This window comes from Lipotes vexillifer, unplaced genomic scaffold (genome assembly GCF_000442215.2).
Source record: "Lipotes vexillifer unplaced genomic scaffold, Lipotes_vexillifer_v1.1 scaffold330, whole genome shotgun sequence".
Taxonomy (NCBI): domain Eukaryota; kingdom Metazoa; phylum Chordata; class Mammalia; order Artiodactyla; family Lipotidae; genus Lipotes; species Lipotes vexillifer.
Window position 1 is genome coordinate 1,838,979 of NW_006775627.1, and position 25,096 is coordinate 1,864,074.

General features: G+C 36.0%; 1 protein-coding gene across 1 annotated transcript in view; it reads left to right on the plus strand.

Annotated features, from left to right (window-relative positions):
* The window catches only part of COBLL1 (cordon-bleu WH2 repeat protein like 1), a 158,763-nt gene that overhangs the window by 109,073 nt on the left and 24,594 nt on the right, over positions 1-25,096 (plus strand). The window contains exons 3-7 of the mRNA XM_007450070.1: positions 462-663; positions 2,581-2,809; positions 3,611-3,649; positions 8,577-8,674; positions 8,784-9,020. Coding sequence (XP_007450132.1) covers positions 462-663; positions 2,581-2,809; positions 3,611-3,649; positions 8,577-8,674; positions 8,784-9,020 — 805 coding nt within the window. The remainder of the gene's footprint in view (positions 1-461; positions 664-2,580; positions 2,810-3,610; positions 3,650-8,576; positions 8,675-8,783; positions 9,021-25,096) is intronic.

Genomic DNA, 25,096 nt, shown 5'->3' on the forward strand with positions numbered 1-25,096 from the left:
TGCGGGCTTCCTCATGTAGATTCTTTCTATGCTTTCTAAAGCCCAAAGGGTGATAATACTTTATGCTTATGAGAACCAGTTTATAAGCTAAAGATTGCTCATATTCCAAATGACATTGTAAAGGAGCATCTGCTAAACCAAGTGACTGCTTTTGGATAAGGAAGGGCTTTTCCTTCTACTGAAATCTATGATATGAAGACAAGTTGGCAGATAAAATATACAGAATTTTTAAACCAACACAGGGATCCAAGCTCTCTTGAATACTATTCAGAAGTTTTAAACTATTATAATTTTGTCTGCTTAAGTAGCTTGTAGTTAGATTTTTAAGCTGCTTTCACAAATAGTATTTTGCAGCCTTGTTTTATCTACTGAGGACAAGAGGCCCTAGGAAAAATGCTTGAAACAATAAATTTAACAGTTAATGAAATTGTTCTATGATCAGCATTACTCTTGTTTTACAGTAAACCTATGATGGACTTGTTGATATTCCTCTGTGCACAGTATCACTTAAATCCATCAAGTCACACAATTGATCTGCTGTCAGCTGAAAAGAACCCCATTAAATTTAAGCCAAACACACCAATAGGAATGTTGGAGGTAGAAAAAGTAATTTTAAAGCCAAAAATTTTGGATAAGAAAAAACCTACACCTATAATACCAGAGGTAAGATTTTCACTGTAAATTTTGGTGTCTTACAGCTAAAATACTAGGTTGATTTTTTTAGTCATTATCTGCAGCTCATTGCAAATGAAATAAAATTGCCTTTCCTGGTCAAATTTGACGTAAACATGGCTATTGTGTTTTCCTGGGCCACTTTGTTTACGATTCACTTAGTTGTTTATCCTTGGATTAACTAGAATTTGGGGAATACTGCAGATTTTAGATGCTCTAAAGTGATCTATATGACAGTATCAGAATCTGACAATTATGACTATATTTTAAGCTACTCTTTTAAAAAGTGTTTATATTAAAAAAAAAGGTTTTATACTTTTTAATACAAATTCCTTTAAGAATTTATTAAAATAATTTTTTGGCTTCTCTGTACTTGGTAAGCCGTAGTTGTAATTTATTTAAATTATTGTTAATTTGAGCTACATGATGGCTCAGTTTTTTGTGATGTATGAATTTTAAGCAAAAATTTTTAACCACAGTGATTCTAATATCATCAATTCTCCTTTATTTATAAAATTGTTCTTTTTCTGTAAGCAACAGGGGTAGAAGTTTATAGGTTTCTAGAAATACTCTTTCATTAGGAATGATATTAACCATTTTTAACTTCACAAAATATATAAAGGTTTACATATTAAATTAGTTCATTTACATATGACTTGAGTAATACATTCTCATATTTTCTTCAAAAAATTAACTTTTTTGGATAATACTAAAACATTTGCTTTCTATAAAATATGAATATTAAATATTCACCAGGATATGGGGCTATTTTCTAGCAAGATATACATGCTACTTATCTAAATGGAAATAGTATTATTTATGCTATAACGTGGGACTATATATGGTATTTTAGTTTTATGAATACATGTTAAACTTTGAAGACCTGCAATCTGTAGGTTTCACTTAAGATGGTCACATGTTTCTAAATTCCATTTACATATAGAATTTAATTCAGTTACATTAAAATGTGGAGATACTTAAAATCTTCTCAATAATTTCGAATTAGCAGTATTAAATATTTAAATGAGGACTATTATAATATTCTTTACTAATATATTAAAATTAACCAAAGTAGTAATAATAATAGTGACAATAGGCAGTCACAATAGTTAATGTTTACTTATTGATAACTTACAATGTGCCAGACACTGTGTTAAGCTCTTTATAATGGATTAACTCATTTATCTTACCTCAAATAAGAGAAGTTCAAAAATGTTAATGTCTTAATTAAAATATCCCTTTTTATTTTCACTGAGACAACTGACCATTAGAAAGATAAATATTTCTCAACTAAAAAAAGTAGAATAAAACATATATAATTCTATTATTATGTATGTTTGCTAATTTTTGTTTGTTTGTTTTTTGTTTTTTGTTTTTTGGGTTCGCGGGCCTCTCACTGTTGTGGCCTCTCCCGTTGCGGAGCACAGGCTCCGGACGCGCAGGCTCACCGGCCATGGCTCACAGGCCCAGCCGCTCCGCGGCATGTGGGATCTTCCCGGACCGGGGCACGAACCCGTGTCCCCTCCATCGGCAGGCGGACTCTCAACCACTGCACCACCAGGGAAGCCCTGTTTGCTAATTTTAAAGTAAATATTATATGGAATAAAGCAAAAACATCTGTAGGACTAGATATGAGGCTTTTATGTTTCTTTTTGGATTTAAATCTACTTAATACTTTACAAGAGTTATGAATTTAATCTAGATTACTTAATAAGCAAACTATTTCTAAGAATCTGGTTTGGATTTAGGAAGTAACATTAATCAAAAAGAAAATTTTACAACAAAGTAGAAAAACACTGTTTATCATACCAATATATAATTGTAGATTATCTCATTGTTCTAGATGTCATTGTAGAAGGTTTGTTTCAGTAAATCATGGTATAACTCTGGCTTTAATCTGTGTTTCAGAAAACTGTGAGAGTAGTGATCAATTTTAAGAAAACGCAGAAGACGATAGTGAGAGTTAGCCCACATGCACCACTTGAAGAACTTGCCCCTGTTATATGCAGCAAATGTGAGTTTGATCCATTACATACACTATTATTGAAGGACTATCAGTCTCAGGAGCCCCTCGACTTGACAAAATCTCTTAATGAGCTGGGACTAAGAGAATTATATGCCATGGATGTCAGCAGAGGTAAGTAGACTTTTCATGTTATTCATTTGGTGCATATATGTGCATGTTTTGTGTTTATGTGTAAGTGTTCTCAAGTTCATAATGGCACATTAATGGATCCTGTAGTAAAGGCAATACATGTCACTGGGAATAAGAAGAGAAAACTAAATGCAATAAAATTTAACTTGAGTTAAGTTATTCATATTGGAATAAAAACACGTCTTTCTTAGCTGTCATCCACATTTTACACCTTTCCATCTACCTATGAATATTTGGGCTGCAATTTAACTTAATTCTTTGTGGTTTTAAGATTTAAACAGAAAGTTAAAGTTTACATGTAAAGTCGTTGTTCTAAAGAAATGTGAATTACAATAGACTCACCATGGATTTGTCTGAGTCTTAATTATCTTTCAAATTTGGGAGTTTCTTGACAAATTTTTTTCTAAGTTCAGCACCCAAAATCAACTGGCTTATAAAATGAATCAGTCTACTACAAAAATCTTCTAAATAGGAATAGCTTAGAGTGTAAATCTATAGAAATAATGTATTAAAATTCGGAGATTTTAGATAATGTTGGTTTCTTATGATGTCTGATAGAAAAATGCAAGTTTATTCAACACAAATCTGTTTTATTAGGAGAAATAAAAGTTTAGTGAAGAATGATTACTTAACATCCTCTGTATATAGAGAACTTCAAACTTTATCCTGAGATTGTGGCTTTAAATAATCCATAAATGACTATTTCAACTCAGTGATGTTTTATACTTGAACAAACATTATCTTTTCAGCCAATTTACCCTCTTTTACCCCCTCCTTCTGTAGCCACTTCTGTTACTGCCTTCAATAAGTCATCTTTACAAGGTAAGACACATGAATCAGTAGAAACAGATTATAATATGAAATCTCTATTTCTATTGGGTAAATTGAAAACAAGCTGCTAATTTTACCTGTTTTCTTATCATTACTAATATGTACATTCTGTAAAAGATTTTAATTTAGAAAGTCTTTGGTCTTTATTTCCTGAAAAATAGTTTAAAGCCCCCTACCTTGATTTCTGAATTTAATTTCAGTAATTACATTTCAATAATTGTTTGAAAGTTAATATCATCTTAAGAATAACAAAAACATATTCTTGGCTCTCAGACAAAAAATGATGTTGCTACAATCTTTATTGTGTACATATACTGATAACTTGGTTCCATGGAAGAGTCTCAGATTATTTCTTTTGAAACAGTTACTCAGAATTATAAGGGTATATTCATCATAGGAAATGTTTGCAAGCATTAAATTGTTTGTGAATATTTTGTAATAACATGGAAAGTGCTTATGCTAAAATCAGCTTTTAAAGCTTTTTAAATGTTTAATACAGTATGTTTTAAAAAAAGCTTTTACATGAAATTTCTGAAAAGAAATACAAAAAAAATTTAAGAGTTGATACCTTTAGGTGGTAGGGCTATGGGTGAATTTTTTTCATCCTCCTTTTCTTTATTTTTTTTTAAAGTTTATTTTATTTAAAAAAATTTTTGATTTACAAGGTTGTGTTAGTTTCAGGTGTACAGCAAAGTGAACCAGTTATACATATATCCACTCTTTTTTAGATTCTTTTCCCATATAGGTCATTACAGAGTATTGAGTAGAGTTCCCTGTGCTATACAGTAGGTCTATTTTATATATATCCTTCTTTTCTTTATATTATATAATTTTTTAATGGAAATGTATTACTTTCATAGAGGAAAACTTTATTAAAGGCTATACAGAGGTCTATTTTATATATATCCTTCTTTTCTTTATATTATATAATTTTTTAATGGAAATGTATTACTTTCATAGAGGAAAACTTTATTAAAAATTAGTCATTAATAATAAAGTCTGGAAATCTGTTTCCCCATTACAAAAGGATAGGCTCAGATAATTGATTACTATAATAATTACCCCCTACTAAAAAAAACTTAATAAAGTGTACACATTATACATTATTGGATTATTGGAATCTTCTTTCTTTACCACTTCCAATTTTTTTATAACACAATGAGCCTCTCAATTCCAAGAATTAAGCCCACATCAGTAATAGTGTGATTATTTATTTTTAGCGGCTGTCATGAAGACTAGCCTAATAAAAGGAGTTGAAAATTCTTATGTTTGTAAAGTATATACTGGCTAATAATCAGAAGATAGGCATGTTAATTCTGACACTACATTAGCTTTCAAGCTCATTGGCAAACTGATAGGGCAAATGGCTTTATTTGTGCGGATCTCACCTTCTACTTCTATAATAATCTAGAGGTAGGAAAAAGTGTCCTCTGGTTCTTCCAGCAACAGCATTGTTACTTGTACTTGGCCTTTGCTTCTAACTTTGCCAGTCTCTACATACATAACCGAAAGCAAATTCCATAATCTTGTTGGCCTCAGTTTGAAGGTGTTGAATGCATTGATTTCTAATATCCCCTCCAGCTAAAAGTAAGTATGTGGTTTATGCAGAGTATTAAATGTTGTGAACATAATCTTAAGAGATTGTAATAGGAAAATGTAAAAAAAGCTCCTTTTACAATGTCAAAATCTACAGGGTCAATCCAAATGTTGTAAATGCTCCTGCCTCTTTATTTTGTCTGATATTATCAGAAGGCTTAGAACTTTGTGTGCAATTATTTACAGCCTCTCTTTGGGAAATAGGAAACTACAGTATTTGAGTTGCTTTTCTAAGTAAGCTCAACTCCTTGTCTTAGTGTTTAACTCTGACTTGTAATGATCCCTGTAAGTGAGCTTTAGGCGAAGACTTAGGAGTTTAACCAGAGTAGAGGATGCCCAGATCCCTGGAAATTGCTTTACCAAAAATAACTACATGAGTACTCTGGTTATAGTTATTGTACTGCATCACCATGTGAACTTTCTATTTACCATTCCAACTAAATTTAATTGTATATCTACATTCAATTAGTGGAGGAGTCTATCTTAAAATGAAATAGTAGCATTTCTTAAAAAAAAAAGTCAGAGGTATTACACATCATCTTTAAATGGATACTGGATTCAGTTCTATTTAATGTCTGTTTTTCTTGGTGCAAGTTATTCAGACTCTCTAGTCACCATCACTAAGGCCTCAGATGTGTAATGAGATAGTACCATCTGCTTCCAATTCTTTACATTCCCTAACTTATAAAAAGAAATCAGAATAATAACTTGTGACACCCACCTCATAGGATTGTTCTAAAGAGTGAGTTAGGCTTGTGAAAAAATCTTTAACCACAAAGTGCTGTCCACATGTCTATTACTATTCATTGTTAGCATTGTCAGCATTGTATAGCATGCATAGTGCTTATTTAATATTTGAAGCATCAGATTTATGAAGTTTTAATTTGTGAAATATAGTTCTCCTTTAGTGTCTTATTGAGGAAAATTGCATTAATGTATTTATTGGTGTTAACTATGTTTGCTTCCACGGAGTAACTCCTACTTTGTCATAATTTATTTAATTTTTTAAACATTTCCTTTAAATAAAAAGACTATACATTTACTCCTAAGAAAGGGCTATGTATTTGATACTTTACATTGAGCTGTAAGTTCTGCTACAGATATATCCCACAAATGTCAATATATAGTACTTTGTCTCCAGTGTCACTGAAATTATACTGTGGTTTACCATAAAACCCATATGTGTTTCATAGGAGAAATGTTTTTAAAATTTATAAATCCCCACTCCTGTGTGTCTCTCTCTCTTTGTTTAAAATTTGCAACTTATCTGTTGAAGAAACCAGGTCATTTGTCTTATGGTGTTTCCCACATTCAGAATTTTGCTGATTGCATCCTGTGGTGCCACTTAACATGTTTCTTTATCCTCTGCTTCCTGTAAATTGTTTGTTAAATCTAGAGACTTGATCAGATTTGGGTGAGATATTTTTGGTAAGAATATTTCATGGATGGTATTGTGTATTTCCATTAACAGACCTGTAATAACAAGTTATCTTTTTTTGATGTTAGCCATCAATAATCTTTGCTTATGTCTTTTTTTTTAACTGAAGTATAGTTGATTTACAATGTTGTGTTAATATCTGCTGTACAGCAAAGTGATTCAGTTATACATATACATACATTCTTTTTTATATTCTTTCCCATTATGGTTTATCACAAGATATTAAATATAGTTCCCTGTGCTATACAGTAGGACCTTGTTGTTTATCCATTTTATATATAATAGTTTGCATCTACTGACTCCAAACTCCCACTCCATCCCTCCCCCTCCCCAACCCCATCTTAGCAACCACAAGTCTGTTCTCTTTGTCTGTGAGGCTGCTTCTGTTTCACAGGTGGATTCATTTGTGTCATATTTTAGATTCCACATATAAGTGATATCATATGGTATTTGTCTCTCTCTTCCTCACTTACTTCACTTAGTATGATAATCTCTAGGTCCATCCATGTTGCTGCAAATGGCATTGTTTCATTCTTTTTATGGTCAAGTAGTATTCCACTGTATATAATGTACCACATCTTCTTTATCCGTTCATCTGTTGATGGACATTTAAGTTGTTTGCATCTTTTGGCTATTGTGAATAGTGCTGCTGAGAACATCATTGCCAATGTCTTGGTTAATTAGGAGTTAGAAAAGAAATATAATCTGTTACAAATATTCCTTTAATTATCGGTTGAGATATTTCTAAAAAAGATTTCTCTATGTCAGCTATTTGTCTACCTAGCTAGAGTTCATTCAGAAAAGACAGGATAAGAGTGTGATTCTTTGCCTTAATCAATTTTTAAAACAATGGACAGTGAGAATCAGTTATTTTTTTTAGTATCATTATGAATTCATAGAATTAAACATATGTGCTATGTTTCAATTTATTGAGAGATTCTTATGATGCCCAAATTGTCCTGACTTTGGCCAGGAGAAACCATATCACGTTGGCTCCTGAGATGGTCCCTTTAAGTGGGAAATGGTATTTAGAGACAGTCTGGGCAAGGGTGACTCAGCACTACTGGGTTTGTCATTGTTTTTGGCCCTTTCAGTTGACATTAGGAAACACTTTTTAGAAAATGAAATATTACCTATACAACTTTGAGGTTTGACGTTTGCCATTCTGCTTAAATTGTGGTTTAATTTCGGCACTGTTGACATTTTGGGCCAGATAATTCTTTGTTCTGGGGGGCTGTCTTGTGCATTGTAGTTTGTTTAGCAGCATCACTAGCCTGTACCCCGTATATGCCAGTAGCACATTCTCTTCACCCTTCCCCTAGTTGTGACAACCGAAATTGTCCCTAGGCTTTGTTAAACGTCTTTGGCGGGATGTGCGTGTGTGTGCATGCAAAATCACCACCAGTTCAGAATCACTGGATTAAAGAAATAAAGTTTTTAAAACATTTAACAGAGTGCTGAGTAATTATAATGAATCATGTTTTGGAGAATTAAATATTTCAGAATAGTTTAGCTCTGAGGCAAAATATATAATTCAAAATCAACAAAGGGACAAACTGTACGATAGCAACTTCATATCTCATTTAATTCGAAGTGTCCTTTTTACTTCTGAAATGTTGGTAGTTATGGATAAAACACAGACTCTTGAGTCGCTTCAGTTTCCTCTGCTGTGGAACAGGAACAATAATACTAAATTTGCTTGTTGCTTTGAGAATTAATTAAAATATGAGGTGCTGAGCAGAGTGCGTCGTTCATAGTAGAGCATAATTAGTAGCTTTTATCATTAGACAAAGTTATCAAGGGAAAGTAATTGAGGGATAGTTCACCTCGGAGGTGAACATATAACCCCTCAAGCAAAAGTAAGGTGCTTTTCTTCTATTTTAGAGACCTGCCAAATATCACAAAACCTAGACCTTATGAAGGATAAAGAAAATAAAGGGTTTTTCAGCCTTTTTCAACGCAGTAAGAAAAAGCGGGAGCAAGTACGTATTTTCTTATGTAGCATTTTATAAGATTCTTCTAACGTTTTTAAGTGCACGTGCTTTTCGTCTTGGAATTACCTGTAGATTTTGCTTTTTCATTCTTTATTAGACCGCCAGTGCCCCTGCAACTCCTCTAGTAAGTAAGCATCGTTCAGCTTTTACGAGGAGCAATACCATTACCAAACAGTATATTTCAAACACCCTGCCATCGGATGCACCCAAGAAGAGGCGTGCTCCACTGCCTCCAATGCCAGGGTCTCAGAGAGCCCCCCAGGACCTTGCTCACATCCAGGAGAGGCCAGCTTCTTGTGTGGTGAAATCTACAAGTCTGGATGAAACAGAGGAGGTACGTAAATTTGTTTTGTTTTTTATTTTTAGGATGGGGCAGGGGACCATCCATTTTTCCTCTTAACTAACTTGTCCTTTTCCACATAGGCTGCTAATAGTAACAGTTACAAATATGTAATAAGATGAATAACTAGTTACTAATAACATTGGTACTGTGAAGAGATTCTATATGTAGAGTTCTGCAATGCAGTAAAGAATAAATATGTCAGTTTTAAGTAGCTTTTATATACAAGCAAATAAATCATCCATAAACCTTAAAGCCCTGGTTTATTAAGGCCCAACTGGAGGTTCTTGCATGATGCATGTATTAGGAATGGAAATTTTTTTTTTTTTTTTTTTTTCCGTACGCGGGCCTCTCAGTGTTGTGGCCTCTCCCGCTGCGGAGCACAGGCTCCGGACGCGCAGGCTCAGCGGCCATGGCTCACGGGCCCATCCACTCCGCGGAATGTGGGATCTTCCCGGACTGGGGCACGAACCCGTGTCCCCTGCATCAGCAGGCGGCCTCTCAACCACTGAGCCACCAGGGAAGCCTGAAAGTTTATTTTTTAAACAGCAACAAATTTTTATGTTGCATTCATGGGTTTCTAACTAGATATAGTCATGTCTTGACCTGACTCTGAGATTCTCGGGGGGGAAATCCTTGTGTCTGCCTGATACATAAATACTCTATAATAAAAAAGAGTCTTTATATAGCATATATTGTAGTTACTATCATATACTTTTATGTTCAAGGCACTGTTCTAGGTGTACCTTTTTCTCAAACATTCTCACTATTGCTCTCTTTAATCCCAAATTTTCCTGGAGCATGCTGTTTTGTAGAAATACATTTGCAAACAAGTTTTCATGCCTATGAAGTCTGTACATTCCTTGCTTTATTCAGGTGAATTACAAGCGAAGTTTTAAGTAAATGTGATTGAACATGAGACCATATATTTTATTGCTTGTAATCAAATGATTTAAGTAACTCTGAGACCAAATTTTATTTTGAGGTATTTGAGAAACCAAGAAGTTTTCTTGTATCTAGTTGAAGGGTTTTATTTCCCCCTTGGAAGCTTAGTAAATCCAATGCTCAAGTAAATGAACACTTCTCAACCAACTAATAAACATTTCTGTACTTCCTTAACCTTAGAAAAATTTTAACTATAGTTTTTAATTGTAATTGATAAGCTCTCATATGTGTCTTTAGAAAGTAGCAACTGGATTAGATAGAAATGAGCATAAAAAATGTTGGAACTTGGTAGTTATTTGGAAAATCATCTATTAAACTGTCTTCTTATTTCTATAAGGGTCTCTTGTCTAATGGTTGTGGTATAAAGTCTCACCTTGCCCATCAGGAGGATAGTTATTTTTTCAAATGATAGAATCATTTACTACAGAATTTTCCAGGGTAACTGCTTGGTAGTTGGATTCAGCCTTAAAAAGCATGTGGGAGTGCCTTAGTCAGGCCAGAGGAATCCCGTTGAAAGATGCGGCGAATGTCAGGGCTGTGGCAAGTCTGGGCATGCACAAGAAACAGAGTTTGCACGGGGAGAGAGGCAGGGACCAAATCAGGGTCCCAGAGACCTCATTTTGTGGCCATAACTAGTTTGCATTTCTTCATAGTGAATCATTTAAAAGGTAGCACTTTCAGGATTGTTTTATATTTTTAATTACCATAAAACTGTACTGTAAGAGTATAACTTATCATACTCATGAGTGGTTACCAAAGTCTGTCTTCTTCTTTATATAGAAATACATCTTAGCCCCTGCTCACAAACCTTTATTCCAGATGACTTCATCCAATCTATTCCAGTAAATGTCCTTTGTGTTGGGAGCCTGAAGAGGTCTACGTTGTCTTTCTAACAGTCAGCTTCTTAAAATTCTAGGCCATGCTACCAGTGACCTTGACAAAAGCCATTTCTTTTGATTCCCACTCTCTGCTCTCACCAGTTGATGCCCCCGTGTTAAGGACTAATTTTTTTTTTTAATTTTTTTTTTAGTATGTTGCCTTTGGCGAACTAGACATCTTTATATAATTTTCTAGTTATTTTTTCCTTTGATCTGGACATCTGGATAGTTCTTTGATGTATTATTTAGTAGGACCTGGAATTATTTGTTTTTCCCTAGTGAAGCTGAAGAACCACTTTTTAAAAATTTATTCATTACAAAAATTCTTAACAATTAAGCTGTGGTTCTGTGTGTGTTTGTGGGTATGTGTACATGTACATGTGTATGCTCATATGAATTCTTCCCTTCCCGGGCATCCCAGCACTTATTTTCTTAAGTTCTTTGCCATATTTGATGGACTAGATCACCCTTTGGTCTTGATTTTTCTTTCTTCCTTTTTTTTTTTTTTTTGGCGGGGGCAGGGGCTGTGCCATGTGGCATATGGGATTTTAGTTCCCCGACCAGGGATCGAACCTGTGCTCCCTACGGTAGAAGCATGGAGTCTTAACCAGTGGACCACCAGGGAAGTCCTTTCTCTCTTCCTTGGTCCTAATTCTCTTCTTATATCTCAGCTCTCTCCTATTTTTTTTGCCACCACTTCCTGTACCCATTTTCTAAATTTGGAGGTACCTGAATCCACGGTATTAGCCTCTATTTACTCTTTCAGAGAAAACATCTATTCTTTGTTGAGTTGTTTGTTGTAGTGTTTTGAATAGTGTCCCCCCAAAAGATACATCCAAGTCAAGGATCTAGAGATGAGATAATCCTGGACTTAAGTTGGGCTCAAATCCAATGACTGGTGTTGGTATAAGAGGGGAGACACGGGCACAGAGACACAAAGGAGTAGGCCATGTGATGACAGAGACGGAGACTGCAGTAGTGCTGCCACAAGCCAAAGAATGCCAGGAGGCACCAGAAGCTCGAGGAGGCAAGGAAGGATTCTCCCCCAGTGCCTTCTGAGGGATATGGCCCTGCTGACACCTTGATTTCAGGCTACTAGCTTCCAGAACTATGGTAGAATAAAATTCTGTTGTTTGAAGTTGCCCAGTCATGGCAATTTGTTACAGCAGCCCTATGAAATGAATACGTCAGCTTTGTATTCCAATCCCAATATTGTTCCACTCGCAGTTTGAACTCACGGTTGCTTATTGACTCATCACTACCTGGAAATCAACGTATTTAAAATCAACCTCACTTTTTTTTCTCTCAGATTGAAAAGCTCAAGATCATCTTTGATGTCCTTTATTTTTCTTTTCACATCCAATTAGTGACCAACCCTTCATTCAGTTTCCCTTCACAGTATCTCCTTGTCCCTTTCTTCCATTCCCTCTGCTAAAAACATGCCTCAGGGAAATCCAGGGCCAGGAGGGTAAGGAGAAGGTCAGTACTTAACTTGTCTTCCCCCTTCTTGTCTTCAGAAGACAAAGAATGTGGCACGCTGCCACATTTATATTTTATAATTGTCACTTCCCAGTTCAGAAACTTTGGATAGCTGGCTGTTATTTTCTAGGCATTCAAGGTCCTCTACCAGCATAACAATTTGGTGGGTATGGAGGGCTCTGCTTTCCTCCCTCCCTCCCTCCCTCCCTTCCTTCCTTTCTTCCTTCTTTCCTTCCTTTCTTTCTTCCTTCCTTCCCCCCTCCCTCCCTCTCTCCTTTCCACCTCCCCTCGCTCTCTCTCTGCCTCCACCCCTCCCTTTCTCTCTTTCTTTCTAGCTGCACTGACATATAATTGACAAATAAAATTGTAAGCTATTTAAAGTACACATTGAGGTAATTTGAAATACATTGTGAAAAAATTCCCACTATCTATTTAATTAACATATCCGTCACTTCACATATTATCTTTTCTTTTTTGGTAACAATATTAAAGTTCTACTCTCAGCGAATTTCAATTATATAATACAATGTTGTCAACTGTAGTCACTATGCTTCACATTAGATCCTCAGGCCTTATTCATCTTATAGCTGAAAGTTTGCCCTCTTTTACCAATTGCTATTTCCGCTACCGACTAGCCCCAGGCCACCTTTTCTACTTTCTGTTTCTATGAGTTTGATTTTTTTAGATTCCACATATAAGTGATACCATGCAGTATTTGCCATTCTTTGTCTGGCTTATTTCATTTAGTGTAATGCCTTCAAGGTCCATCCATGTTGTCACAAAGGGCAGGATTTCCTTCTTTCTCATGGATGAATAATATTCCTCTGTGTGTGTGGGTGTGCACACGTGTGTATCACATATATTTATTTTTTAACATATCACATCTTCTTTGTCCATTCATCCATACATGGACACTTTGGTGGTTTCTATATCTTGCTATTGTGAATAATGGTTCAGTAAACATGGGAGTTCAGGTATCTTTTCAGTATCCTATTTTTATTTCCTTTGGATACATATCCAGAAGTGCAATTCCTGGATCATCTATTTTTAATTATTTGATGGACCTCCATACTGTTTTCCATAGTGGCTGCACCAATTTACACCCCCACCAAGAGTGCACAGGGATCCCCTTTTCTCCACATTCTGCCAGCACGAAGCTCTTATATTGTTCTTTTTTGTTTTTTTTCGTAGCTCTTATATTCTTGATGACAGCCATTCTAACAGGTATGAGGTGGTATCTTAATGTAATTTTGATTTGTGCTTCCCTGATGATTAATGATGTTAAACACCATTTCATGTACCTATTGACCATTTGTAAATCTTCTTTGGAAAAATATTTATTCAGTTCCTCTGCCCATTTTTTAATTGCATTTTTTTTTTCTTTTTTTTTTGGCTATTGAGTTGTGTGAGTTCTTTATATATTTTGGATATTAGCCCCTTATCAGATGAAGTGATCTTACCTTCTCTGAATTTGTCTCTCTTGTGCCTTTTTATTTTGTTTTAATTTATGTATATGTGCAGGTAGTATATTCATATGATATATATTTCTAAAGATAAAAAGGAAAATACAGTGAAAATTCTCCTTTCCTACCCTGCCGCTAGCCAAATTCTTATGCCCAGAGGCAACCACTAACAGTTTCTTGTATATTCTTCCAGACATAATCTATATATACTCAAGCCAGTATTCAACCTACATATGATTTTTTTCTCAGATGGTCACATGTTACATGCATTATGTTATACCTCACTTTTTGATACTGAATGATATATTTTTGATATCCTTATCAGTACATAAAGGGCTTCCCTTTTTAAAAGCTGCATAATAAATATTCCATTGATGGATATAACATGCTATGGGGTGGGTACCCCATCCTCTAAACATAAACATTAAGGTTATTTTATTGTTTAAAGCTTATAGCATTGTTAAATTTCCCCCCTTTTTTTCTTCCAAACCAGAGGGTGGGAATTGTGTTTCACAGAGAAATTCTGTAACAGAGTAGGTGTTCAAGAGAATTGATAAGTAAACTTTTAACCACAGCTTTCACACAGTCAGGTATAGTATTGATATATACAATGAGAATGTCTGTCCAACAAAACTTTAGTATTTCATGTGTAGATCTGGTAAATTTTCAGAAGTACTTGTATAACTTAAAAATTGCTTACATTTACTTTTATAGTAATTGGCCCAAGTAATTCTTGGCAATATTCTTCTTAAGCTTTTACAAAAAAGCCAGAATTTTGGCAAGGTTGTATTGAAAGCTTAAGGACTAATAACTAAAAGGTAGTGTGCATTATATAATGCATATAAATAAAATTGAGCCCCGAATTGAAATTTTTTATAGTGTCAGATGAAAATATTCAGGAAACTCAGCAAAACATAAGTGTATAGATGACTTTTACTTATTTTACTGTTTGCTTCTTTGAAATTTAAAATCAAAGAATCATTATCACTGTAGACATTTTATATCTATTTTAACAATTTCATTTTGAAAATGAAAATTTAAAAAGGCACTATTTTTACTGATTAAAAGTAATGCCAAGCTGGGGAAAAAATTACTGGAAAAAACCCTGGCAAAAATCATTTCCAAGTCCATGAAGAATTTTGGATATATCTTTATCCTGTAATTTTTATTGTTTAGGTGGTAAGATAAACCACAAGGGTGCGCTGTTTAACAGAACTACCGCATTTTGATTTTTCCCAGTTTTTTTCCCCAAAGAGTCCTTTGAATAAAGCAGAAAGAAAATATTGGAAATAGTTACATTATATTAGAAATAGCAAATGCTTATCTCTTGTGGGTGAAGTGCCTGAAAACAGAGCTAGAGAGATAAATAACAGTAACGCATAACAAAGTGATTTATAATTAGCACAGTTTTATTCATTTTGAGGTTTTATCTTAATGTTCTTTTAAGTAATCATTGATATTATATTTGCCTTAGTCTTACAGATAAGTCAGTCTATCTGTAGCTTGGAAAAAATATTGTCAACCACATCTATTTTATGCTTTTTGGCTGTCTATATTTAATAATTTGCCTCTTTCCTCTAAGGCATTTCTCAATACTGGCAACTTAAGGTATTCGGATAGTGATTTTGGAGCATCAACTGAAAATATTCACATAAAAGGCTGTTGATTTTCTGAGCTAATTTTGGCAACCGATTGTGCAGTTTCCAAAGAGGATTCAATGATGATCCCAGTTAGTAAGATAATTTATCTTAACATTTTTGGGGAACATTTCTGCATCTAAACTTCTATCCACCTAAAGAATGTATTTTAAAGACTACATAGTTTACTGTCATTGCTACAGTGTCCTTTGCATGTCCCTGAATCTCCCTGTACTCTTTTCACATGGTTTCAGGTCTCGTGTCATTTTCTTTGTCAAGGTGCAATACATTGTCTTCTATGGAAATGTTCATTTGGAAGAGAAAACTATCCAATTAGAAATTTTCTGGCAGTTTTTCCTGTACTCTTTAAGCACTATGTGAACATGATTCTGCCTGAAGATGTGAAATGCCATTTGCACAACAACATATGTAAGAGCTGGCTCATGCTGTCATTTACATGGACTAGATCACATGTATTACTGCATAAAATGCATATACTTATTTACATAAGATTGTCATTTACTTCATACATGACAGAAGTCAGAAATGCAGTGGCATTGACTTAAATTAAAAGTGACTTAGAATTCTGGGATTGAAACTAAGTTCAGAAATCTAGTTTCCGTCCCGTGTCTGCTGACCAAGTATCTGTGAAGAGCACATTTAATGAAATCAGTGGCCAAAGGATGTCCTAGTATTATTGACAAATTAACCTTTTTTGCCTATTTTACATTTGAAGAAGAGGAAGAAAAGTTGGACAGAAGCTGTAGGTAATCTTGACCCATTGAATTCACAGAACCTTTTGGAGAATTCTTCATTTTTTCATATTTAGTATGGCTTTGCTGCTTGGTTATGTGAGTACACAACAGTGAATTGTTTTTCCCGGGCTACTAGCATGGCACCTTGTTTTCTTTAGGATATTGGCTTTTGGCTGGGAACACAATAAGGAATGCTCTTGATTGGGCATTTCACTTGGTCTCATTTTGCATTCTGCTGCAAACACTCAAATGTTAAGAAATTGAAATTCTTTGCCATATACTATTATGCAAGTGAAACTTAATACTTAGAGTGTTAGTTTTTTAACAGCTGATTTGTTTCTTTAAAAATATTTGACATTTTTCATCTTTTACCCAATTTCATCTTTTAATATTTATCATGCTTTACAAGCAGATAAAATGATAGATTGTTATATGATTTTGAAATGTGCAAGTATATTTGGTCTTAGCTTCACTTAATGAGTTTAATCTAGTCATTTTATGCAGTCATTAAGGTTGCTGTAATAGAGCATTTATAATTTTTAAGAAATATGCCCCTTTTTAGTTTTTTCTCCAGGTTATCTCATAACATTTGATTTTTTTTTTTACCTCCACTCTCCACTTATATTATATAGAAAGTGGACTACACATAATTCTCCAATTGCCTAGGAACAGTGGTTGTCATGGCATTTTCAGCTTGATATACAGGATACAGCTGTCTGTACTTCCAAAAATATGACTTGTTTCATTCAGTAGAGAAATGCACCAGTGCAGTATAATATTTAATATTCCTCCTCTTTTAAGGCTTCCCCAGATAAAAGACATACTTTGTATTGTAGTTTTCATCAGATTTTCAAAGGGTCGTAATCACACAAGAGCAGAAGTAATGACTAATGCTTATATATCACTTACTAATATTTCAGACAAGGCTCAACCACGTTGCTCATTAAATGCTCACGAAAATCCTCTGAACAATTACTTTTTAGGTTTCTGCCAGCTTTACCTCTGACCTAAATGTAAAGAGCTATGCTCATTATAAAGTTGCTAAATTTTAAAGAACAGTACTATTCAAAGAACAATAGGTCATTTGTGGAATTTGTGTGGATTTATCTTCCTTATCTAGCTTTCCTCTCTGAAATACGTATACTGAGTTAATAAAATATCATTGAAAATAATCAGTGTTAGGGTTTTCCTTTACAAGTTCTCATAGTATGAATTCTACTTAGCTTTTCTACCACTGTGACATTTGGGACCTCATGGTTTCAAAGACCTGCCTTTCTCTGGTAACCAGCATGTTAACAGAGGTCAGGGTGGAGAGAAGCTGGCCCCTTTCCTGGAGCCACAGTGATAAAATGGTGAGGTCACTTGGATAATGCCTGCCATACAGCCTTAACTCTCTTTCTGGGATGAACTGAGTTGGCCCCAGCTTGTTCCCTTGATTTCTCCTTTACTCTCATTGAGGCCCTAAATCAGTAACCTATAGATGTTGGGTATTCTCCTGCCCTGCTCCTAGACACCCCTCTGTTTGATCACTATGACCACAGAGAACCATGGTTACGCGGGCTTCTCATTGCGGTGCCTTGTCTTTGTCGCGGAGCATGGGCTCTAGGCACGCAGGCTTCAGTAGTTGTGGCGCACGGGCTCTAGAGCGCAGGCTCAGTAGTTGTGGTGCACAGGCCTAGTTGCTCTGCGGCATGTGGGATCTTCCCGGACCAGGGCTTGAACCCATGTCCCCTGCATTGGCAGGCAGATTCTTAACCACTGCGCCACCAGGGAAACCCACCACCATCCTCTTTTTTTTTAAAGAAGATGTTGGGGGTAGGAGTTTATTAATTTATTTTTGCTGTGTTGGGTCTTCGTTTCTGTGCAAGGGCTTTCTCTAGTTGTGGCAAGCGGGGGCCACTCTTCATCGCGGTGCGCGGGCCTCTCACTATCGCAGCCTCTCTTGTTGCGGAGCACAGGCTCCAGACGCACAGGCTCAGTAGTTGTGGCTCATGGGCCTAGTTGCTCTGTGGCATGTGGGATCCTCCCAGACCAGGGCTCGAACCCGTGTCCCCTGCATTAGCAGGCAGATTCTCAACCACTGCGCCACCAGGGAAGCCCCACCATCCTCTTTTTAACTTGATCCTGATCTCTGCTTTTTCCTGGTTCATTTTGTCTTTTTTCATTCAAGATATACTACTCAGGCCCTCATCTTTGGGCATTTAAAAAATGTTATAAGGGATTACCACTAATAAGACTTGGTTACACGGTTTCTCAAAGTATTGGAGGGTTGATGAAATGAAAGCAGATTGCCTCAGGGAGAGAATGTAAAGCCCTTGCGAACACAGGTGTAACACAGGTTGTAAAATTCGTGTTTTGGCTTTATTCTGATATGCGTGGAGAAGGGCTGGAAAGAATTATATTGTGGCAGAAGAAACCCTAGTCTGGTTAGAGAGAGAGTCTTGGATCTGTAATACGCCTATTCTTCTTGGCTTTTGGTCATCTTTTGTCCTCTTCATCTTCTACCTTGGAGAACAAGCCATTGAACTTCTTTATGGTTTGGGTTTCTCCTCTGTAGAATAACGTTTTGTAATTAAATTTCCAGAAATCTTTTCAACTCTGGTATTATAAAATCTTTTTTTTTTTTTTTTTATAAAAGTTGTTGTTGTCATTTAAAATTGGGCTTTAACAGATGAAAGTGCTCTGCTGCAGGGACCTTTGGTTTGATCAGTGTTACCAGACAGTGGTATCTAGTCTTGGTATTACTCCTCTAAAGATTTTTGAACCCTAAAGAACAATAGCAAAATGAAACATTGATTAACTGAGCTCTTTCTCCCTGAACTCCTAACTGTAACACCAAAGTCAGCACAAGTGTTTTGGGCATCACTTAGAAGATGTTGAAGACAGAAAATTTGAGGATGATACGCTCACGTTAATGAGTTTGTTAACCAGAGAACACAGATGTTATCACTGACTAATCGTGAGTTTAAAACTAGATGATTTTGAGAGAAACCTAGTGGCAAGCGCAGCCACTCAGAATCCTCTGAAGAGATTTAATTTTTTGTTAGTAACTCAAAAAGTCACAAGTGAAGAGTGGTGGTGGTTATTTAGATACCTGTAAGTGAATCCAGCTCTAGTCTCATTGCTTCCTCTCGTAGAATTTATTTCAGCAGATTGATAAACACCCTTAAAATTGGCAGAACAGTTGCCTGCTTACATAGTGTGGATTTAAGAGCTCCAGGCTCTGATAGTGCTGCCCTATTTCTTCTTTCCCTAATTTCAATAATCTGGTACCTGGAATGTCACCCCTACTTCTTATACCCCTTCACTGATGACTTTTTAAAATCTAAGTTGACCTAAGCAAGACTTTCAGTGCTATAAATGAAGGATGTTAAAACAGGTTTATAGACAGAATAAGAAAATAGAATATATAAGTCCTAGATTTTTAGGAGTCTGGAGGAAGTGCTGTCCAAGGGGCAAAATGGTGTAGAACAAGGAGATTCAAGGCAGCAAAATAAACTTGCTCTGGACCCACCAAAAGATAACATGTTGTGTGAAAAAAACATTACAAAGAAAGAAAGAAACTGGCATGTATGCTTTCATCCAATACAAGTCACAACACATGTGCATCTGTGTGTGTGTGTGTGTGTGTGTGTGTGTGTGTGTATACAGGTATAAGGTAAAAGGCTAGACACCAAAACTTCTATGAAGTGACCTGTAGTAGCTGAGATTTACAGTAATTTTTCTTTTCTTTTTTTCCTCATCAATGTGTGCACTGTTTGCATCTCATAGGAGATTGTGCTAACTTTATGATCAAATTAATAATAAAACTGATTTCACTGTAGTAAGAAAAACTTACCTTCAGAGCTTTGCCTATTTTGAAATTCAGCAGAATATCTTATACTTCTATATTACACTCACTATGGTATAATAATTATATGTTTTGACATTTAAGAAAATTGATTTGTTGTTTAAGTTATAAAATTATTTTTAGAATTCTTCTATCAAGAGTTAAGAGTTAAAGCTTGATCTTCAGTTATGTGAAAGTTCAGTCATTAGGATACTAATGACTAATTCATAGTAAATTAGGAAACCCTAATGTCAATTATAAGGTATTTTATAATATTTTATAGCATTTATTGAGAATGTCTGCATTGGAGAAAGATAATAGGAGTCTGTCCCTTAAAAAGAAAAGAATATTATATGAGTTTTAAGACAATTTTATGAAATTGCTTAAGCTCTCTTTAACCCAACTCCTCCTCACACGGGAAATCGTATTATAAACAAACTAGAATCCAAAAGCTTCTAATAGAAACATTTAACAGGACTTCCCTGGTGGTGCAGTGGTTAAGAATCCGCCGGCCAATGCAGGGGACATGGGTTTGATCCCTAGTCCGGGAAGATCCCACATGCCGCAGAGCAGCTAAGCCTGTGGGCCAAACCTACTGAGCCTGTGCTCTAGAGCCTGGGAGTCACAACTGCTGAGCCCGAGTGCCACAACTACTGAAGCCTGCAGTCCTAGAGCCCACGCTCCACAACAAGAGGAGCCACCGCAATAAGCCCACTCACTGCAACGAAGAATAGCCCCTGCTCGCCACAACTAGAGAAAGCCTGCCCGCAGCAACAAAGACCCAACGCAGCCAAAACAAAAAAAGAAACATTTAACGATGTCATTGATTGAAGTTGGGCCACTGTATTTCCATCCTTTGATTGAATCTTTTTTTTATTATTTTCCTATTTGTATTCTTCACTCTTAATCAGAATATATTGATTTCAGTGACCCACATCTTATAATTCAACTGTGATTAATAAGTTATCTAATGATAAGTACAGAGCTAGTCCTAAGTAAATCTATTGAATACCATTCAATTCTATGTTCTTCAGCTAAATTTAGTTCCATTTTGAACCAGTGAATTCTGATCTGGATGTGAATTGTGAAGGATTAACTATCTGGCATGGCTTTCAACTTGACCTTGCCATTTTCATTAGTGAATTCTGTTTCTCTGTGCAGTATTTTTCTTTTCACAGACTGTAAAATTCAGTGATGTACATTCCTGTTAGAGGTGCAGGTTTTGCTGAAGGCAGGCAGACTTAGTGACTCTAACTAAAGTAAATAATTGAATATCTCTAATTATTAGCCAAAGTGCTTTTCCCATAGTAAGAAGAAACCTGTCTGTTTTCTTGTGTTGTAAATCCTTTGGACTTAAATATAATTTGATCTCGACTCCTTTTAAAAATTTTCAGTCATAATTTGAGCAAAGGAAATGTACCTTGGCTAGGTGGTAAAAGCTAAAGACAGTTCTAAGCATTTCTTTCATTTTAATTGTTCACATTAAATGTATGAAATATTTCAGATTTATATACTATAATTCACTTCCCTGTACCCCTCACTAAGAATTAACAAACTGGTGTTAAATATTTAGCTTTTATTAAACTCCTTTAAGGTATGATGAAGCTGCCTGCGGTGACTTAAAGGTGGAGTTTTACACACAGTGGATTTAGCTTGTGCAGTGGACTAAGCACAAGTTCCTAAATTGTTTAAGGTTGATTATAACTGAGACTCACCCTAATAGGACTCCCACCACCGCCATCACTAATGAAAGTACAGTCTTAGAATAAGTACCACCTTTTATCCACACTTTTTACTCTAACCTCTACACTACAACTATCATTTGCTTATTTTTTTACACTTTCACATACTTGAAAATAGACAAATTACATGTAATAACATTAGCTACTACTTATGGAGCATGTACTGTATACTAGGTGCAGCACTAAGTGCCTTACACAGGTCATTTCATGTGAGCACCCAGCCCCTAGGAAGCAGGTACTGTTACTTTTCCCAGTTTCTGGAGAAGGAGGCAGAAGGTTGCAGAGACAATAAATGCCACGTTCCCCATTCAAGCCCTGCCATCGACTCCAAAGCTCATGTGTTTGGTAACCATTACACTGGCTGCCTTCCAACTTGCAAACCCTCTGTAAGCTTCTCGCCAATTAGACAAAGTCACACTCAAAATCCTGGGTAGCTCAATCCTGAGAAATGCAAGAGTAGAGCTATTGGGAGCCTATTAAGGAGCATATTCCTGAAGTGCACAGAACAAAACGGGGCTTCAGAATGCGTGGTGGCCGTCCTCGCCCTTCTTTCTTTTTCTTTCAACATTTTATATGGGAACTCATGATGTGTTTACTTAAATAACCACAGTAGTTTAGTATGTCTACTTCTTAGCAAGCTTGTTCGCTGGATCTGTATATTCTACACGTATCCCACGGTACACGCCAGTTTTCTTGGCTACAGTCTATTTAGGAACACCTAGATCTTCTACCTCAAATGCCCCTTCTTTCTTGCAGGTTTTTACCCAAGGGAAGGATGTTTTCCATAGACATAGGATCCTGGGGTTCTTCCATTTTAGTCTTATTAACAATGTTTTAGTTAACACAAAATAACTCCCAAGTTTGATTTTCTTTTGGCTGCGGCTCAGCTGATTGAAATTCTTTTCTAAGTCTCCTTAAACACACACACACAAAATAAATTTAAAAACTCTTGTCTCTCTGTCTTACAGGACAACAAGAAATGTATATTAAGCTATTTCCTTGAATGCTAATACTAATATCACTCATATCTCAGAACAAAACTTATATTCCTTTCACTAATCTATGCTGATTAAACTCACCATTCTTATTCCTTCAGAACTCCAGCGTTGGCCCATCTTATGTCAGTTGTTAAATTTACATTTTTATCACCAAGTTAGTAAGCACTTACCATTGATTATAGCACTGAATCTAGTGACGCAGGTAACATAAGCTGACCTGGTCACATGCAGTGACAATCATGTTCTCTTCAAAGGTCTTCGTTCTTAGTCCCTATGATCCAGTTGCTGGTCTGGAAACGTAAGTCCATTTGCTTTCATGACATGCCCGTACAATAGAGGAAGGGGGTAAATCTTACGGAATAAGGTTATAAAGCGTGTGCTCCGCCAAGACGTTCGTGGCTTTGCCCATCTAACGTGCATTCCCTCAACTGTCTTCACAAATGCTCTTAAAACTGTTTTAGCATTTGTAACACTGAAATATGTGTATCTGGACAAATTTTAAATTCTTTATCCATAGAAATATAAATATCCTGTACAAAAAAAAGTTAGCTTATTTTAAGACCTCTAGGGTGATAAATGAAATATATGAGTTTATTTTTATTCTGTCTTTGAGTTATTAGGTCCATATAAATTTGTGAGCCTCTTTGTATACATTCCTCCCTTTTTTATCTCTGTGCTATTTGCTTTATTATATTATAACCAGAATTTAAGAGCTCTAACTCCTAAACAGATACTACTGTCTGAGAAATTCATGTTGTGACTGCTTTTATCAGGTAACAGACCAATAAATGACAGTGGCTGGGAACCTGACCTAAAGGGGAACACCGGTTGCTATCAGACTACATGAAAGCAATCGGTCCAAACATAAGAAACACATTTTCAGCATGGAATTAGAAGAAAAATCAAATGCTGCCATGACTTCATGCATTCACCAATTACTTATTGTTCACCTACTGTGTTCCTACTGATAAACTAGGTCTGTGATAGGAATGAGGCATGCTTGAATAGGGCTTGACAGAAGTAAACTCATCAAGAAATAAAATGACATCTTCTACTCCTTTTGATGTTTTAGATCAATATTTTAAAAAATGAAATGTCATATTGTTCTAGGAGAATCTTTGGCCTTCTCCCTAACAATCCCTAAATTTCTTACTTTTATAAGATAGCAAGTGAAGGTTTCCGGACACAGAGACATATCATCAATAAGAAGATTTTAATTTCAACTTTGTCCTGTTCAAAATGATATTTAAATATTGCTGATCTATCACTACATTTCTTTCTCAGCTCTTTGTCGCTGAGGGCCCTTCTCCTAATTATTTCAGAGGTCCAAGCAGCAGTTGAGGGCCCACCCACGGGGTTGGGGGGCGGGGTGGTGACCCTCTGATTCAATCAAAATTGGCTTCAGTGACTCTGACTCAAAATCTGGGTTTGGGTGGCAGGCTTTAACCCTTTTCATGCTGGATTATGGAGACGTCTGAAGAGTTCTGTAGGAGGGACCAGGGTAATGAGAGGAGAGGAGATTGGTGGCTGCAGCTGTTTACCAACTGGTATGGAAGAAGTTTAACGTTCTGATTACCGATAAGGTCAGCCTGGTGCCACCCCGTCTGACCCCCTTGTTAACATGGGTTAACCTTAGTGAGAGGTGTGTTCCACCAAGTGCCTGCCAATGGACCTGACCGTGCTTCTGCCCGTGTGAGATGAGCTGCCTCCCGCTTTTGTCCTTAACAGAACTGGCAGTGATGACAGCTCACTCAAACTTTTCTCTGTGAGAGCAGGCTTCCTTTCTTCTCTGGCAGAAATATTATAACATTACAAAATAGTAAATTTGCTAAATTTGTTGTGGTATATAGCAAGACATAATGACTGATAAACATCTTACGAACTAGGCCGCTTCCCTTAGTTGTACTTAACATTGTCTCTTAAGATTGGAATGGCCCAAGCTTTACATACTCTCCTAGTCCAAGTTTATCAAGGCCTTTTATTTGCAAATGAAGAAGGCGGTATTTGGTTCATTTCTTTCATTCATTCAACACGTATCTGTTGAGAAACTTCTATGAGACAGACTTTGTTCTGGAGACACGGAAGTGAGCAAAATAGGAGGAAAAAAATATCCTTGCCCTTAGAGTCAAACCTGGTGGAAGCAACAATATACAAGGCAAAGAGGCCAACTGTGTGGTATGTTAGAGAGTGATTAAATGCTGATCATAAAGATCAAGCTGGAAAGAGGGATAGGAATTGCTGAGGTGGTGGGGGGGGGAGGTCAAGGAGGAGCTCACTGAAAAGGTGACATTTGAGAAATGACCTGAAGAAGGTAGTGGGGTAAAGACATTAATTTATCGGAAGA